This window comes from Mirounga leonina, unplaced genomic scaffold (genome assembly GCF_011800145.1).
Source record: "Mirounga leonina isolate KUSES-001 unplaced genomic scaffold, KU_Mleo_1.0 Mir_174, whole genome shotgun sequence".
In the NCBI taxonomy this organism is placed as follows: Eukaryota; Metazoa; Chordata; class Mammalia; order Carnivora; family Phocidae; genus Mirounga; species Mirounga leonina.
The window spans coordinates 75,511,899-75,531,498 of record NW_023270451.1 but is presented as its reverse complement, the minus strand read 5'-3'; the positions used below and the strand labels follow the sequence as shown (position 1 = coordinate 75,531,498).

General features: G+C 37.9%; 1 protein-coding gene across 1 annotated transcript; it reads left to right on the top strand.

The window, feature by feature from the left end:
• Positions 1–7,280: 7,280 nt before the first annotated feature.
• On the top strand, positions 7,281–8,406 carry LOC118021393 (proteasome subunit alpha type-1-like). Its single transcript, XM_035021464.1, has one exon. The coding sequence runs from the start codon at positions 7,336–7,338 to the stop codon at positions 8,125–8,127; it is 792 nt and encodes a 263-aa protein (XP_034877355.1). The 5' UTR covers positions 7,281–7,335; the 3' UTR covers positions 8,128–8,406.
• Positions 8,407–19,600: the final 11,194 nt, after the last annotated feature.

Sequence of the window (19,600 nt, the reverse complement as noted above, 5' to 3'; positions counted from 1 at the left end):
TTTTTTTTTGGCACAATCATATATATTCTAGTCAGGATCGATAATGTAAACTTTGTAAACAGTCAGGGAAATATCACATCAATACCCACATACATTTTGTAATCAGTTTGTCAAGTTCTATAAAAAATCTAATTGTGATTTTTAAAAATGAAATTAAGTATTTATGAACAGGAAATACATGGGTCTGATGCAAAAGTGAATGTGTGCACGCTGGAAAGCAGTCAAAGCAGACAGCACGTAGATGCTAATGGGTAGTAGAGAATGAATTTATGATCCCTATGTTCTTAGTTTATGTCATGACCATTAATTCTGTCTTTGGTTTGTACCTCTATTTTTCTCTTATTTTTATTATAGTTAATGATACATATAATTGTCTCTCTCTCACAAGCGTGAACTTCCTGGGGACAGTATTTGTGTTCACTTCTCTTTGCAGTTTAGTGCCAAGAATACAGCCCAAAGTCTTGGGATATCATTAAGGAAAGAGAAAAAGTTGATTTTGATATGTAAGAAGACTGGGATCCGGCAGGAGTAGACACTGAAAACTGGGATCCGGCAGGAGTAGACACTGAAAACTGAAAAAAAATCATCACTTAAATATATAAACAAGCATCTGCCTCCTAGAAGGAGGGACTTGGTACACCTGGAGGCGAACCATCCCCGAGTTCCAGGTAAACCTAATTTTGCTTTAGTTGTGCAAAGGCAAAGTAAAGAGCTTCTTCGAATGGAGCTATGGTCTTAGGAGCTAAAGTGTTCTTCATAATTCTATAACATTTGTCTTCATGCTGGAAAGAACTGTGTATCTGAATATTGTGTTTCCTTTAGATTCTCGTTTAGAGAAATATTTGCTTCCTAGATTCCAATTGTCCCATGTAATTACTTCTGCATACTCCTGGGCTGTATCTGTCGTTATACCATTTATGCTATTAGTTGCCCACGGGAAATCAAAAAACCCTGAAGACTGCTGAAATAATATGCAAGCCTGGTCATCCCTTCATGGTGCAGGAGAAATTGTTCAAGAAACTATGCTGATCTTGGGGCTGTTTGACACCGACTGGACTGTTGATAGCACATGGTTTTATTCAAGACGGAATATCCTGGACACTGATTACATGACTGATATTGAGTTGTTGTATTCTTATATATCACAATACCTAGCATACTGAAAACACATGGAACATTTCTTGAATAGATTAAATAAACTATGTTTGGAGGGATGAAAAAGCAAGACCACATCTATGGCTAAGGATGGGGATTCCTCTAAAGATAATAGAATTCTGGTTTTCTAGGAAGAATTCTATCCACGGAGAGGAAAGAGGAATATAGGATAGAGATGAAGGGAAGCTGAATTCTACTCTGAACTGCAAATAATTTAATGTCTACACTCCAGGCATTGATGTACTGGATCTGGCTTGTTGTGTTGTGCTGGTTCTCGGCTGGCAAAATCCGATTGCCAAGTTCTCAAGAATTTTGCAAGCTGGTTGTTAGACTATTAGTAGCTTAAAATTGGCCCTGGAAATCTATCAGATAGAAGCACACATTGAAATGGGCTTTTTCTAGCAGGTAGAAGCAAACACTGAAATGGGCTTCTCTCCCCCTCGAGAGCTAGCTGTTAAACATCTATAGACACATTACTGACTCCAGGTAAAAGAGATGGACTCAAACACATCCCTCATTTGCCTGGGACAGTCTCATTATACCTCCATTTTCCTGATGTAAGTATTAATAGCTCCCCTTTCACTGCTGAAAAGTGTCTAGTTTACATAATAAATATTTGGTTATTCTAGCTCAGGGTCACTCCTTTTACGGAGCAGTAAACTAGCCCTGCAGTCTGGCTTGTGGCCAGGCTCAGGGACTCCTAGTGTAAGACCGCAGTTGGGACTTGGACCTACAGAGTTTGAGAAACACCAGATACAACTATCCTCTTGCTTAACATTTTTAATTCATTCCCCTAAACACTGATGCTAATTAAAAATCCATTTTCAAAAAAATGATATTCACTAATTTTAATGGGAAGAATTATGATGCCTTAAATCCCAGCCCAAGATCCTATATAATTTTTGTGGAAAAATATAACAACTGAATAATTCAAATTTATATAAGTAACAAACAACAGTTTGAAAATAAACAAACATGATTTGTATATAAAGTATAATGTAATGAAGGTTTATTTTACTTTCCAAAAGATGAATTAAGGACTTTGTGGTGGGTGGAGGAGAAGGAAGCAGGGGAATCTAAGGGACCTTCAGCCAGACCTTCAAGATCAGAGCGAGACACACTCGATAATAATTTTCACTTCTTTCAGACTACAACGAAAAGCAGCTTCTTTTGTAGACATGATCAATTTCCCTGAATATATGACTGATTCAGAATTTTTCTCTATCTTCTCATAATTTACAAAAATTCTATACACAATATGATGAACTCCCCTTAAAAACATTCAAAGTATTTTATTCTTTCTCCTTTTTTCCCTCCAGAAAGGTGGTTTTATTAAAGCATGGGGACAGGACCTGTGGGGATAAAGAGCTGCCTTCTTTCTCCCTTTTTATTCTGCTTCTCATACCCATCTTTTTTGAATGGCCAGGTTTCTCATTCTTCTCTTCTTTCTGTACCATTTCCTTTCCACCAATATTTGAACCTTTTGGAGGCTCATACTGCTTTGTACTCGTGACGCTCTTAAAAATGAAGTTATAATACAAAAAACCCTTTAGGACAAAATGAAGGCTAAACAGACAAGCACTTCAAAGCACACTGAAGAATCCCTCTCACTTAATGCACATAAAAAAACATACACAATACAAGTCAAACATAGCACACCATTCAGATCTGTTCCACATGATACTCTTTAACTAGAAATTGTTGTGTCCAGTGAATTGGTGAGTGAGTCTTTGTTTAAAATGATAATGTCGAGGGGCGCCTGGGTGGCTCAGTCGTTAAGCATCTGCCTTTGGTTCAGGTCATGATCCCAGGGTCCTGGGATGGAGCCCCGCGTCGGGCTCCCTGCTCTGCGGGAAGCCTGCTTCTCCCCTCTCCCACTCCCCCTGCTTGTGTTCCCTCTCTCGCTGTGTCTCTCTCTGTCAAATAAATAAATAAAATCTTTAAAAAAAACCCCAATAATGTCGAAATACTGCTGCTTATAGAATATTTGTTTAATGTTTTTGAGTGAAAATATGCTGTGCTGGAAAAATGACTTGTCAGAAAAGTGGCATTATGGCTATCGTGGTGAAAAGTTGTATACTGAATAGTCACTATGGGTCAACAATGATAAATACAAAAAATTTAGCCTGATGTGTTGAAATTCCATTCCAAAATCTTTAAGCATTTAAGTCTTATCAGATGTTTGAGCCAAGTTTTAGCTGTCACCATTGGGAACGGAAGGAAGTGTGCATGTCCACACTTGAAATGGAGCAACAGGGTAGAAGGGGGGGCAACTTAGAACACGAGGGAACTAGACATCCTCAAAGCTTCTAAAGAGAAGATGAACAGGTCCAATATAAAGGACTAAGAGTCAGATGGAATCAAACTTCTCAACAGCCACATGGAAAGCTAGAAGACAATGGGGAAAAAGCCTTTAGAACTGTAAGGAAAAAATATTACCAATCCTGAAATTGTTTCTAGATTATTCACTTGATTTTTAAAAAGATAACATCAGTCCACAGCTCTGTGATTATATGTATTCTTAACCCCTCACAAGCCTAAAAAGTAATCTCCTGGGAACACTGTCTCAGGCCTATTTTTAACATTATAATCATTGTAAAGTGTTGCCTGTGACAGATTTTATAACAGGATGCCCTAGAAAGTTGTGAGGTCTTCCTTGAGTAGCCCTGCCCCCCTCTCATACCTGCCTCTCAAGGAGAATTCATTCTCCTTTTCAGAACTCCAATGTCACTTATTTTGTATTATGATTAATTGTCTCATCATTAGATTGTAAGGGTCAGAAGCTCAGCTTAATCTTCTTACTACACCTGATGCCTAGCATAGGACTTTGAACATGGTAGGTGCTCAATAGCTGTGAGTTGAATGCTCCTACACCTGGAGTCATTTTTTATCTTTGGAAATCTGTTGGAAAACTTTTCCATTATTTCAGACTTCCTCCCCAACACCACTCCTCCCTCAAAGTAAAAAGAGAGAAAGTTCTCTCAAAACCATGATTTCCTACAATTTGTTGCATAGGAAAAAAATAATTAATATTGAAATCCTGAGGTCCGATCACACTTCATCCCCTGATAATATTTTCCTTCTTTCATTTAAGTATCAATCATCAAGAGAAATAACTATTTATTACACTCAGTTCATTAATCGTTGCTCATAAATATTTGAATTGAATCACTCCAAATGAGATTTGGTAATAAAATACACAATTTGAAGTCTTGCTTTCTATCAGAATAGTCGATTTCACAACTTTTTAGAGCTTCAAGTGTACTCTTTTTCTGAATTGTACAATGAATGAATCCAGTTTGACCCTCACACTGGTGAACATTCATTCCTTGGAACTGGAAAAGTATATCCATTGAGCTTCTCTAGACTGCATGACCGGGAGGTACTATCTGCCATTTCTTTTTATAAAAGCATAATACTATAAAAGTATGAATGTACTAGTGGGAGTATAAATCAGTTCAACTTGAAATATGTAGAAAAAAAATCTTTTTTTAAAGTTTTTATTTATTTATTCGTTTACGTTATCTCTACACCCAGCGTGGGGCTCCAACACATTACCCAAGATCAAGAGTCCCATGCTTTTCTGACTGAGCCAGCCAGGTGCCCCTATAGCAAAAATCTTAATTTCATGTATACATTTGACCCCCGATTTCTACTCTTAACACTTTATTTTATGAAAAAGCATGCACAAATTTAAATAATTGCATATGCACAGGTTTAAAAAATCATAGCAGTAATTTTAATAGTCAAATAAGAAGAAATAACCCATAAACCAGTACTAAGTTTGTGTAGAGAAATTGTGTTGTAACCACCTAATGAAATGCTATGTAGCTTTTAAATATTCTCTTTTCAATAGGTGAAAAACTAAGTTTCAAATGACAGAAAGAAAAAGAGGAAGAAGGAAAGAAGGAAAGAAGGAAAGACCTGGAAACCTATATACCAGAGGTCTATATTTCAGTGGTCTTTCCTGAGTGAGAGTGCAGGTGACTTTTATTTTCTTCTAGGTGTTTTTCTGCTTTTCCAAGATTTTAAACAATAATAGTTTTTTTTTTAATCCGACAACAGATTTTAATAAATAAAAGTTCTAAACAACCCAGAGCATACCATAATGTAAACTATGGACTTTGGGTGATAATGCTGTGTCATTGTAGGTTCACCACTTGTTAAAAATGTATCACTCTGCTAGGGAATGTTGATAGCGGGGGAAGCTATACATGTGTGAAAGTAGGGAGTATATGGGGTATCTCTGTACCTTACACTCAATTTTGCTGTGACCCTAAGACTGCTCTAAAAATGAAAGTTTATTAAAGTAAGTATAAATAAGTAAATAGGAAATAAAAGGGGAGGAAGTCAAAGCATTTGGACTGCTGTTGGGTAAAGTAGTAGCTTCAGTAACTAATCAGTAACTAACTGATTTTGTTAATCACCTCTATCCTGCTTATTGCTTCTTACTCTCTAAATCACATCTTCTTTAAAACAATGGAACCATGCATAATTATAAGTTTATATTTTATATAGCTCTTTAAGTAGTTTATGAAACATTTTACTATTTAAGAGAAATAAAGATGTCTCAAATTTGAGAAAAAGTGATTTAGAGTAGAACTTTGTAGTGATGTAATAATTAAACCACCTTCTGGGAAGTATCTAGCATCTCTAAGAAAATGTCTTAAGCAATTTTCTGATAGACTTTGGTCAGGCTCTTTAATCCAGGACTCCTTGGAAAAATGACTGATCTCAGATTTGGAGCAGGAAATGTATAAAATGATCCCGGAACATCTTGTCCTAAAGAGAAAGCAAAGAAACTATGAAAGCCTACTGTGGTCACATCAAAAGGATACAGGAACCAACTTGAAGAGGCTCCCATTGACCAAAGTGATAATTTGAACATTAAAATGAAGAATGATAACCATAATGAATTAAACGTATCAGCAGGTGTGAAAGTTTAAGCATTCATATATGTTAACATTAAATCACACTGAACATCTTTAGAGGATGCCAGAGAACCAACTCATTTGCCCACTAACGAAAGTTTTCCCACCTCTCCATAAGAACTGTACCTTGGGGAAATCATGTAGGAAAATTCTTTCTTATAGAAGAATTCTAGATTGGAAATATAGAAGAAGTAATACAATTACAACATCACCATACACCCCTTAACAAAATAATAGATCTAGAAAATGATCATCAATGGCTGTGAAAATCATTAGGTGAAAAGTTGGTGGGAAACTTTATAATGAAAGGATTAGGCCAATGGCACCAGAAAACAAAGATCAATCCTAACATCACAAAAAGAGAGAGCATTAAGTACATTACATGCCTCCTGATGTAATAGAAAGTGTATTACCACCAATAAACTATTTTTGGAAAAAAAATTCAGACTTGAGTATGATCAAGGCCCTATATCTAACTACCAGTTTACAGGAAATTCAGAGAATTGAAGAACATTGTGGGATGGGGGTAAGGGGGTGGGAAGGAGATGCAACTGGCAAAATTCAGAAAATGGGAAATTTTATATAAATACAGATAACCTAGGTTCTTCAACATCAACAACAAAGTGACAGAGAGAGAAGGAGAGAGAAAGGGAGACTATAGGTTAAAAGAGACCTAAGAAATATATCAACCATTGTGCAATGGGAAGAAGACATTGTTTGTATCCTGTAGAATAAAACAATTGTAAAAAACAAACATATATGAGATGATAGAGGAAGTTGGAACACTGGCTGGATGTTATATTATTTAATGATATTAAGGAAGTATTGTAAATGTTTCTTAGTGATGTTAAAGGGGAGAGAGAGAGAGAGAGAGAGAGAAAGAGAGAAGAGATCTTAAAAATACAAACTCAAACTCTGTAGGAGTGGAAAATTTCCCTCTATCCTCTTAGATTCTCCAGCTGGATCTGCAAAAGACACTGACAACAGACAGAGTAACAGAACAAAAGGCAGACACATTTATCTGATGTTAAAAGTTTTGCAGAGCATGAGGGGACTTCATAGAGTGAAGAGAAAAGCCCCCAAAGAAATGGGTATGCTTGGAGGCATTGATACCAATCTGCCAAAAGAGGATAAATTAGAAGTGACAAGATGAAGGAAAGAGGCTTTGAGCTTCAAGAGGTGGCAAGCTGGGCAACTTTCCCGAACCCGCACCTCTGCAGGAGGCCGCAGTCAGACCCGCGCCGGAACCATGTTTCGCAACCAGTATGACAATGATGTCACTGTTTGGAGCCCTCAGGGCAGGATTCATCAAATTGAGCATGCAATGGAAGCTGTCAAGCAAGGTTCAGCCACAGTTGGTCTGAAATCAAAAACCCATGCAGTGTTGGTTGCCTTGAAGAGAGCACAGTCAGAGCTTGCAGCTCATCAGAAAAAAATTCTCCATGTTGACAACCATATTGGTATCTCAATTGCGGGACTTACTGCTGATGCTGGACTGTTATGTAATTTTATGCGCCAAGAGTGTTTGGATTCCAGATTTGTATTTGACAGACCTCTTCCTGTGTCTCGTCTTGTATCTCTGATTGGAAGCAAGACCCAGATACCAACACAACGATATGGCCGGAGACCATATGGTGTTGGGCTGCTTATTGCTGGTTATGATGATATGGGCCCTCACATTTTCCAAACCTGTCCATCTGCCAACTATTTTGACTGTAGAGCCATGTCCATTGGAGCCCGTTCTCAATCAGCTCGTACTTACTTGGAGAGACATATGTCTGGGTTTATGGAGTGCAATTTGAATGAACTGGTTAAACATGGTCTGCGTGCCTTACGAGAGACGCTTCCTGCAGAACAGGACCTAACTACAAAGAATGTTTCCATTGGAATTGTTGGTAAAGACTTGGAGTTTACGATTTATGATGATGATGATGTATCTCCATTCCTGGAAGGTCTTGAAGAAAGACCACAGAGAAAGGCACAGCCTGCTCAGCCTGCTGATGAACCTGCAGAAAAGGCTGATGAACCGATGGAACATTAAGTTACAAGCCAGTCTGTAAGTTTATTATCAAATCTGTAAGAATGCAGGAACATGTACTGATGACAATAATCTGTACGTAGGAATCAGTCCAGATGTGTTTTTCCCTAGCAACTTGTCTGAAACCATATAATGGTGTGCATTTTTCTTTGAGAGGGTCTATATAATCATTTTCTAGAAAGTATAGGTATCTGTACTGATGTTTTTATATGAAGAACATAGTGTCTTTGTGGTTTTAAAGACAACTGTGAAATAAAATTGTTTCACCTGAAAAAAAAAAAAGAGGTGGCAAGCTGTAGCAAAGTTTGTTTGTGTAAACTCTTTCTTGGTGCCCTTTCCTCTCAGGTCATAAGGTTGTTATTCTCTCCCTTGTATGGGAAAGGGGCACACATCTTTGAAAAGAGGATTTATGGTGGTTTCAGGAAGACAGAGGGATGGCAGAAATTTCATCCTGTGTCTTTTTCTCCATTGCCTCCAGCTCAAAATAATCCTTATGCCACTAGTGGCTTATTTGGGGAGGCATATTCTGATCTCCTACATATCCATAGATGAAGTCTGGAATTTACTTTAAAATGATCCAGTTTGAAAAAATAATAATAAATTAAATAAATAAATAAATAAACCAGTTTGGGAGGGGGAGTATACAGGAGTATATATAAATAAGATTGGTTATATGTTGATACCTTTTGAATTAAGGTTATAGGTACCAGGTCATTATACTACTCTCTCTTATTTTGTATATATTTAAACCACAATAAAATGTTTTAAAATAAAGAGTTCTTATGAATATTAGACACTGTTGTGAAGAGTAACTTGCACACGGGAAGTAGTTATTACACTTCCTGTGTGGGTTGTGAGTAGGTTTTCACAGTGAGTTCAATTCTAACTTGGTAAGACTAAAATGTATCATTATAGTAAAAGCAATAATAAAAGAGCCTTCAGTCCATCAACAAATATTTATTTATTTATTTATTTATTTTTTAAAGATTTTATTTATTTATCTGAGAGAGAGAATGAGATAGAGAGAGAGAGCATGAGAGGGGGGAGGGTCAGAGGCAGAAGCAGGCTCCCTGCCGAGCAGGGAGCCTGATGGGGGACTCGATCCCGGGACTCCAGGATCATGACCTGAGCCGACGGCAGTCGCTTAACCAACTGAGCCACCCAGGCGCCCCAAATATTTATTTTTTTATTGAAGGATAATTGACACACAATATCTTATTAGTTTCAGGTGTACATCATAGTGATTCGAAATTTTTATACATTTTGACACGATCCCCACAATAAGCCTAGTTACCACACAGGGATGTGTATGGTGATATACAAAGTTATTACAGTATTACTGACTACCTTCCCTGTGTAACAAATACGTATTGCTGACAGTATCATTTAGGTCGGTACTCTGAAACTAGATCTCTAGAAGCTGAGGGAAAACAGAATAGAAGCACAGTACTAGTCTAGTTCAATTTACAAAAGGAAAGGCCAAGAAAGAGAGGGATTCAGCAAGAAATTAAAAACCATTTCTCCACAATCAAGGCAACCAGATTCTCTTCCAAATTTTAGGGCAGTTATTCTGACAAGAGCCTGTTAGATACTGGTGAGTTTGAAGCTGAAGCAATGGGGAAATTAGAACAACTTGGAAGAACTTCAAACTGAGTTAATCAGTGTTTGACAAGATTAAGCAATTGAGATGATAAGAGAGGGGAGAGGGGTGGTATAAGAGCCCTACATCCTCATTTATCACTGCTGAAGTCAATAAGTAATGTCTAAAATTGATAAATGACAAAACAATGGTATAATGAAAATACTAATAGCCAACCTATATTAAGTATTAATATGCCAAGCATAGTTCTAAGTTCTTGACATGTAATAATTCATTTGCTCCTCTCAATGATTCTCTGAGGTAGAAATTATCTTCTTAAGCATGTTATTTAAATCATCAAAGGTAAGTAGTAAGAAAAAGAGCTAACAATTAAAAAGTGGTTCCCTCTGAAAATGGAACTAAGAGGTAGAAATATTTATTTTTTTATCGAAGTACGACTGGTGTCCTTATGAAGAGGGAAATTTGGACATGGAGACAGACACATACAGAGGGAAGACCGTGTGAAGACACAGGGAGAATGCCATGTGAAGATGGAGGACAGGAATTATGCTGCCCTAGGTGAAAGAACACCTGGGGCCACCAAAAGCTAGGAAGAGTATTCTCCTAGGAGGAAGAAGGATTTCCTTATAGCTTTCAAAAGGAGCTTGGCTCTGCTGACACCTTGCTTTTGAACTTCTAGCCCCAGAACTATGAGACAATAAATTTCTGTTATTTTAAGCCACCCAGTTTGTTGTGAAACCAATCCATTATTCTGTGTCTTTAGGTTTCCTGCTTTTTTCCCCACCCAAAAATAGGTTGGAGATCTATCCAATGGGTCACTTTAGAGTGTGAATTGGAGATCCAGTATAAATTGGGGCTATCCTGGGTAAACTGGGATGAATGTCACCTAGTATATGTAAATCCTTTTTCTATATTTTTATTTTTTATTTTATTTTAAAGATTTTATTTATTTGTTTTAGAGAGCAAGAGCATGAGTGAGGGTGGGGGGTGGGGAGGAAGAGCAAAGGGATAGGGACGAGCAGACTCTGTGCTGAGCATGGAGCCTGATGTGGGACTGATCCCACGACCCCAAGATCATGACCTGAGCCAAAAATCAAGAGTCCGATGCCCAACCGACTGAGCCACCCAGGTGCTCCAAAACTACCTCCTTTTAAAATGCTGCGTAACATTGCATAATATAGCTACAGTTTATTTAGTCATTCCTCTTCCAAAGGACATGTTACTTGCTTCTCATGTTTCATTGTAAAAATGATACAATGATTGCTTCTTTTTTAAGAGGAGGTAAATAGGGGGGAGGGGCAGAAGGAGAAGAGAGAATCTTTTTTATTTTTTATTTTTTTTTATTCATGAGAGACAGAGCTAGAGAGAAAGGCAGAGGGAGAAGCAGGCTCCCAAGGAGCAGGGAGCCTGATGCGGGACTCAATCCCAGGACCCTGAGATCATGACCTGAGCCGAAGGCAGACGCTTAACCATCTGAGCCACCAGCCACAATGATTGCCTTTTTTTTTTAAAGATTTATTTATTTATTTGAGAGAGCGAGAATGAGAGAGTGTACATGAGAGCGGGGAGGGTCAGAGGGAGAAGCAGACTCCTTGCCGAGCAGGGAGCCCGATGCGGGACTCGATCCAGGGACTCCAGGATCATGACCTGAGCCAAAGGCAGTTGCTTAACCAACTGAGCCACCCAGGCGCCCCAATGATTGCCTTTTTATGAGAATCTTAAGCAGGCTCCATACCTAGTGCAGAGCCCACTGTGGAGCTCAATCTTACAACCCTGAGATCATGACCTGAGCAGAAATCAAGAGCTGGATGCCAAACAGAATGAGCCACCCAGCCACCAGCCACCAGCCACCAGCCACAATGATTGCCTTTTTATGAGTTTTCCTGCATATGTGTGTTAGTGCTTCTCTAGCATAGACGCATAGAGGTGGAACTGCTGGGTCATATGGTATATGAATTTTCAAATTACCCTCAAAGTTGACTGACCAATTTCACCTTCACCATCAATGTAGGAGAACACCTATTTTCCTATAACCTCACCAAACCTAATATGGTCAACTTTGTAATGTTTACCAATATGCTGGTTGAAGAGTGACATTTCATTCTTGTTTCCAGAATAAATTTCACTTATTTCCCTGATTACCAGTGAGGTTTAACATCTTCTCATATGTTTATTGACTGTTTGTATTTTGTCTCCTATGAATTGTTTGTTCATATCATTTGCTTACTTTCTATTAAGTTGTTTGTCTTTTTCTTATTGATGTAAAGGAATATATATATATTCATACATACACACATATATGAATATATACATATTCTGGCTTATAGACCTTTGCTGGTTATATACATTGCAAATATTTTCTGTCTATCCATTTCTTTAACTCTGGTATTTTTTTTATCAGACAGAAATTTAAAATTTTTAGTGTAGTCAAATTCATCAATATATCACCTTTTTTTTTTTTAAAGATTTTATTTATTTATTTGACAGAGAAAGACACAGCGAGAGAGGGAACACAAACGGGGAGTGGGAGAGGGAGAAGCAGACTCCCTGCCCAGCAGGGAGCCCGATGTGGGGCTCGATCCCAGGACTCCAGGATGATGAGCTGAGCCGAAGGCAGTCGCTTAACCAACTGAGCCACCCAGGTGCCCAATCAATATATCACCTTTTTATTGTCCTTTGCTTTTTATCTTATTTAAGAGGAACATCTTTCTTACTTTAAGGCTATCAACAAATTATTCTGTATATTTCCTCCATTATTATTATTATTATTTTTTAAGATTTTATTTATTTGACAGACCGGGAGATAGTGAGAACAGGAACACAAGCAGCGGGAGTGGGAGAGGGAGAAGCAGGCTTCCCGCCAAGCAGGGAGCCAGATGCGGGGCTCGATCCCAGGACCCTGGGATCATGACCTGAGCCGAAGGCAGATGCTTAACGACTGAGCCACCCAGGTGCCCCTCCTCCATTACTTTTATCGTTTTGTTTTTTATTTGATTTTTCAACTGTGTGCCTGCATTACATTAATACAAATTTTATTTATTTATTTATTTATTTATTTATTTATTTATTTATTTATTGGTTTTACTTAAATTCAAATTAGTTAACATACAGTGTATTATTAATTTCAGGGTGGAATTTAGTGATTCATCAGTTGCATATAACACCCAGTGCTCATTACATGAAGTGCCCTCCTTCATGTCCATCACCCACATTAATACAAATTTTAAACTTATACACCTACAAATAAAAAAAAAATCGGATTTTGAACTAGTCAGAAAGACGTGGGCTAGAACCCATTCTGCCACTTTCCAGTCACATGACCTGGGAACTTCATAGGGATTTTGAAAAATGAATGAAATAAATACATATGGAAAGAGTTCAATAAATGGTATCACTATTATCTTTTTAAAAGTTAATCAGTGATGGTTGTACAACATTGTGAATGTACCTGTCGTCCCTGAATTGTCTTAAAAATGAATGAAATGGTGGGGTGTCTGGGTGACACAGTCGGATAGGCTTCTGACTCTGGGTTTCAGCTCAGGTGGTGGTCTCAGGGTGGCGAGATTGAGCCCCACATCGGGCTCTGCGCTCAGCGCAGAGTCTGCTTAAGACTCTCTCTCCCTCTCCCTCTGCCCCCCCACCTCTCTAAAATAAATAAATAAATCTTTAAAAAAAAACGAATGAAGTGGTAAATCTTGTGTTTTACTATGATTTTTTTTGGTAATTGACCAAAATTAACTCAAAGTTTTATCAAAGACTTTGTGAATGTTTGACTTTTAAAAAGAAAATTGCATGATTTATAAAGAAAAAAATAACATCCGATCTTAGCCTATGATAATAAAGAAATATCTGGAAAGAGAAAGGGAGGGAAAAATGTGTAAATATTTAATATGAACTGACTGATACTAACTAAAACAAAAAAAAATCTTGTGGATAGTAAATGGTTTTGGAGGAAAAGATCATTTATAAATAATATCAATATAAAATCCTATAGCTTACTTTAGGGCCATTATAACAAGAGTTTTTAGTCTAAGGACCATAGAGAAAATGCTAATGGAAGACAACTGGGCCCTTATCTTACACCATACACAAAAAATCAACTCAAAATGAATTAAAGACTTAAACATAAAACTCCTAGGAGAATACACAGAGAAAAAGCTTCTTGACAACAGCTGTGGCCATGCTTTCTGGATATGCTATGAAAAGTACAGACAGGGGCGCCTGGGTGGCTCAGATGGTTCAGCGTCTGCCTTCGGCTCAGGTCATGATCTCAGGGTCCTGGGATCGAGTCCCGCATCGGGCTCCCTGCTCCTTGGGAGCCTGCTTCTCCCTCTGCCTCTCTCTCTGTCTCTCATGAATAAATAAATAAAATTAATAAAAAAAAAAAAGAAAAAAAAAGAAAAGTACAGACAACAAAAGCAAAAACAGATTAAGTGGGATGACATCAAACTAAAAAGATTCTGCATGGCAAAGGAAACAACACAAAGAAAAGGAAACCTACAGAACAGGAGAAAATACTTGCAAATCATATATCTGGTAAAGGATTAATATCCAAAATGCAGCAAAACCAAAACGAAACAAATGATTTTAAAAATGGACGAAGGAATTGAATAGATATTTCGTCAAAGAAGAGATACAGATGGCCAACAGGTATATGAAAACGTTCTCACATCACTAATTATCAGGGAAACTCAAATCAAAACTGCAAAGAAATATCACCTTATATGTTGGGATGGCTGTTATCAAAAAAAAAAAAAAAAAGAAAGAAAGAAAAAAGATCATAAAATTCTTTTGAGAATGTGGGGAAAAGGGAACCCTTTACACTGTTGGTAGGAATGTAAACTGGTGCAGCCCCTATGGAAAAGAGTATGGAGGTTCCTCAAAACAAAAACAAAAACAAAAAACCGCTAATGGAAGACAGACAAAATCACACTTTATAATGGCTATATGAACACAGGGTAGTGCTTGAAAATACGTATGGCAGACTCCTTAGGGAAAAGCTCACACACTAAAGTGGCAGCAAAGCCTGGTTTGGCAACAAAGAAAGCTGTCAGTATAAAGGAGCAGAGACTTTCCTCCATTAGAATTCCTTCTATGTAAAGAGGAAATTTTATTTGCAAAAGATTCCACAGAAGGATTTGGGATCCTAAAAACAACAGCAACAAAACCATACTTAATTTAACAAGAATAATGAAAAGGTTAAAACATAACCTAATGGACATTTCTAAGTATTTCAGGCTCATGAACATTCCAGAAACACCCTAAGTGAAGACATTATAATGATAAATAATAAAATTCATTTGTTGTGGAATTTCTTTCACCAATCTTTATGAAGACTTTGAAAAACCATCAGGAGTTGTTGGCCACATAACATGGTAAAATTTAAGTTTTAACTTATGTTCAGTTTGGCTCTTCAGCTTCCTAAATTTCGATTTGAAAAATAAACTTAACCCCAAGGAAAAAACCTATCACTTATTATAAGAATGATCGAAAAATTTAAAATATTCATCTGAAATAGTAATACAGAGTAGAATCCTAGAATAACTAAATGTAGTATATATATACAATGGGATATTATTCAACCATAAGAAAAGAAGGAAATCTTGCCATCTGTGGCAAAAATGGATGGACTTTGAGGGCATTATCCTAAGTGAGTAAGTCAGAGAAAGACAATTACCATATGATCTCACTTATATTTAGTATCTAAACAAACAAACAACAAACAGGCCAAAAAACAAAACCGAGGTCATAGATACAGAGAATAGATTCATGGCTGCCAGAGGTGGGGGGTTGGGGAGTGAGGGGTAGGTGAAATGGGTGAAGGGGGTCAAAAGGTACAAACTTCTAGTTATTAAAAAAATAAGTCATAGGGCTGTAATGTACTGCATGGTGACTATAGTTGATAATGTATTACATATATGAAAGATGTTAATAGCTTAGATCTTAGAAGTTCTCATAACAAGAAAAAACAAAACTCTATGGTGATGGTTGTTAACTAGACTTATTGTGGTGATCATTTTGCAATACATACAAATATTGAATAAAAAGTTGATTAAAAAAAAGAATTGACTAAAAAAGAAATGTCCACTGGTCATATGACAAGAGATACACAAAAATAGGTCCAGGTATGACTTACTTGAATACATTTAGAATCAACTCCCTATGAGAACCACAAACAGAAAAGTCTGCATGTTATAGAAAGAGCATGCATCCTTAAGTGCCTGAAAATGTGGTTTTAATGCACTTCTAGCTGAGTGGATCTTCTGGGAATATAATGCTTGGGCAGTCACAGAGTCTCAGTTTTCTTATTTACCTTGAGAAAATTAAATATTTTCCCACTCTAAATTTCAATGATTCTCGTTGTTTTTAAAATATTGCATTTGATATTTAGGATATCAAAGAAAGAGGTGCTCTTTGTCCAAGCAATTAGATGAATAAACTATTAAAATTAGAGTAAGTTTATGTGCCCAAACCCCTCAAAATATTGAGCGGTTATAAAGTTTTTATAGCCAATGAATAATTAGTGAGGGCTTTACTTCAATAAGGAATAAAAAGAGTGGCTAAATCTTTTCATTTGTAGTTCTGATGGAATGTGGAGTACAGAGTATATAATTTATTATACATAATAATCTCATGGACAGCTGGGAAACACAAAACTCCTCTAAAAGGGATTGCATTTTTATTCCCGTACATGCAATTTACTCAAGAGTGGATTATTTTTTAATTGTATGTGTTTGAAGGAATTTAGTTATATCAAAAGAGATGAAACAATAACATATGCCTCCCTCTGCAAGCTTTTAAAAAATATAGCAGACAATAAGATACCGCATTGTCGGCTTACCAGTTCTCTTTTTTAATGCCCCACAACCATCTGTCCCTTATTTTCTAGGACAGACCTGGTTTTAATATCCTTTCCAATCATCTCCATAAATTTGTACAGTTCTCTAGGAATTCAAATATTTTGAATATTTTGGCAAGTGGGAAGTGAATAAATCAAGTTAGCATCCATTAAAATAAAAACATACATACACCACCACCAAGAAAAGGCAGGAAGTCACAAGAGACAGAGAAATACAGGCTTAAGAAACACCTTGATTGTTTACAGGAGCTCATCCATGCCCGTGAGGTATCTACGTATAGTATCATCATAGATCCAGGGGCTACGGAGAATGAGCGCAAATTCTGTTCAGCACCCTGAATCTCAGGACACAAATAAACATGGCTCCACCTCTGTTAGTTGCTCTGTTTCCGCCCATCTGTTCTGGTAATTGCTTTTCCTTCCTCATTGTAGTTTCCAGTGTCTGGGCAGGCTTATCCTGTTTCCTCCGGATGGTGTTTTTGTTTGGAGTCAGTTCCTGATTCTTCTTCCTGTTCCCTCTTTTTTAAAAAAAATGTTTTTTTAAAGGATTTTATTTATTTATTTGACATAGAGAGTGAGAGAGCACAAGCAGGGGGGAAGCAGTAGAGGGAGAGGAAGAAGCAGGCTCTCCACTGAGCAGAAAGCCTGATGCGGGACTCGATCCCAGGACTCTGGGATCATGACATGAGCCGAAGGCAGACGCCTAACCATCTGAGCCACCCACGTGCCTCCTTCCTGTTCCCTCTTATCCGCTCTTGTTTGGCCTCTCAGTTGCGCTGTAGACTACTTACACAGAACAGGCTAAGCATGATTCCAATAACCAACTCGACATTTTGGTATGATGGCTGAAATACTCTGGCACTTGACTTTAATATCATCATTTTATTTTTTTTTTTTGGACTATTACACACACAAACTTCAGGAAATTAAGAAGAACACTGGGGGAGTGGCTAAGTGCTTTAAACATAGTAAGGTACTCAAGGTTGCAGTTATGTACAGACAACAACTGATAAAATTGAAAAGTTAACAAAACAGGAGAGAGCAGGTAGTTCTGTGTTGGTGTGGGGGCAGTAGGGTGGGTAGGATGTATTTCTCTGAACTGCCCGGTCTACAGCTGTGAACTAGAAGAGAAGGAATCAAAGCTAGGGGAAATCGTTAGCAAAAATCCAACTCACTCACCGGAAAAGGGGCACTCATTTCCAGCTATGGGGATGGATGGGAGAAATCACCATAAAAGATCAAGTCCAAATAGGGGAAGTTGAGAGACCATTCTCCCAGAGTTTCTGCATTTTGGCACAACTTGCAACCAGGGCACTGATTGCCTTATGTTCTGAACTGTGTTTTCAGGGATGTTTGTATATCAAATTACCTTGGAAGATAGAGATAGTGTCCCTTCAGAGCAAAAGACAAGTTGGCTTACTGTCTAGTGTAGGAAAAATAATGTTTGCTACTACAGCAAGGGACATGTGTGTTTACAATCCTATAGCGCATTGTAAAAAAAAAAAAAAAAACTTATTTCCTAGACTCAAGGTACCTTTCCTGTAAAACAACCCCCTGCACGTGTAGGTGTAAACTGAACTTTGTGTCACCCTATCGGAATAGGGACATGGGGAAATGGTGCAAAAATGCTATTATTCTGGCTACTGAACTAGCTGTGAGTACTAGACTGTCTTCCGTTTCCTACTCAGGTGTCTCATATCTTCTACCGGCATCCATGAAAACGTGGCAGGCTAACTAGATACCATGTATGGTAAAATCTCAGATCCTCAAAAGTTCTTGATAGGGACCCAAACTCAAGTATTAAGATTATGTGGGCACCTGGTCCTGGAGAATTGAGGTGTGGGATGGAAATGCTGGATATGGAGCCAGAGGATTTCACAGTTTTCATTTCAAGCCAAAGAAGAGCAGTTTTTAAGTCCAATCCCTCATGCAATGGAACCACAAGACTAGGCAAGTACCAGTTTTCTAACTGGGATTTGGCAGTTGTATGTGGTCTTGTGGCAACTATGTTTAAAAATCCTATGTACCCAAGAAATCTGGGTAGACGAGATCAGGTAGCTTTGTAGGCTTCCCCGTAGAGAATTAGGGGTGTTGCTGTCCTACAGCACCATAGAAATTCTTGGCACTTCAGTCTGTGGATCCTTCTGATTTACACCAGAAGGATCTACATGGGCCCTCCATGGTTTCTTAGGAGGAGAGTGGATCAAATCATAGATTGGTGAGTGTTCATTTTGCATAGCAAATGTGAAACAGGGGCTTATCATCAGACACTAGAGTGGGAATTGGCAAACTTTTTCTATTAGACTATATTTTAGTCTTTGTGGGCCATGCAATCTCTGTAGCAAGTATAGAACTCTGCTATTCAAATCAATCAATCAATCAATCAATCAACTCTGCTATTATAGAGCAAAAGCAGCTATAGACAATACCAATGGGCATGGCTATATTCTAATACAACTTCACTTACAGAAATAGGGAGCAGCTGGATTTGGGCTGTGGGTGGTAGTTTAATGACTCTTTTTTTTTTTTTTTTTAAGATTTTATTTATTTGACAGAGAGATAGAGAGCACAAGTAGGCAGAGGGAGAAGCAGGCTCCCCGCTGAGCAGGGATTCCGACATGGGGCTCCATCCCAGGACCCTGAGATCATGACCCGAGCTGAAGGCAGACGCCCAACCGACTGAGCCACCCAGGCACCCCTAGTTTAATGACTCTTGCCCTGGAAGACTGCTATATATATAGGCTGATTTCATTAGTGTGTGACTTCAGCAGTGCCTCAGGACCCTGAGCTCAGAAGGGCCCTGCACTTGGTTTGATGTTCTGCTGTCACTGTCTTAAAATTGTTAATAATTTTTAAACAAGGGTCTCCACATTTTCATTTCGCAGTGAACCCAAAGACTATGTAGCTGGTACCGGTTATACACGATCTTTTTGCTCTCAGGTCACTGTAGCCTGAACCAAAACAAATAAATCTGAGATTGGGAATGTAAAATGATGAGATGAGGTCAGATGTAAGAT

Bases quoted from the DNA above. Each gene is read 5' to 3' on its own strand.
- LOC118021393 (XM_035021464.1), top strand. From the start codon at position 7,336: ATGTTTCGCAACCAGTATGACAATGATGTCACTGTTTGGAGCCCTCAG.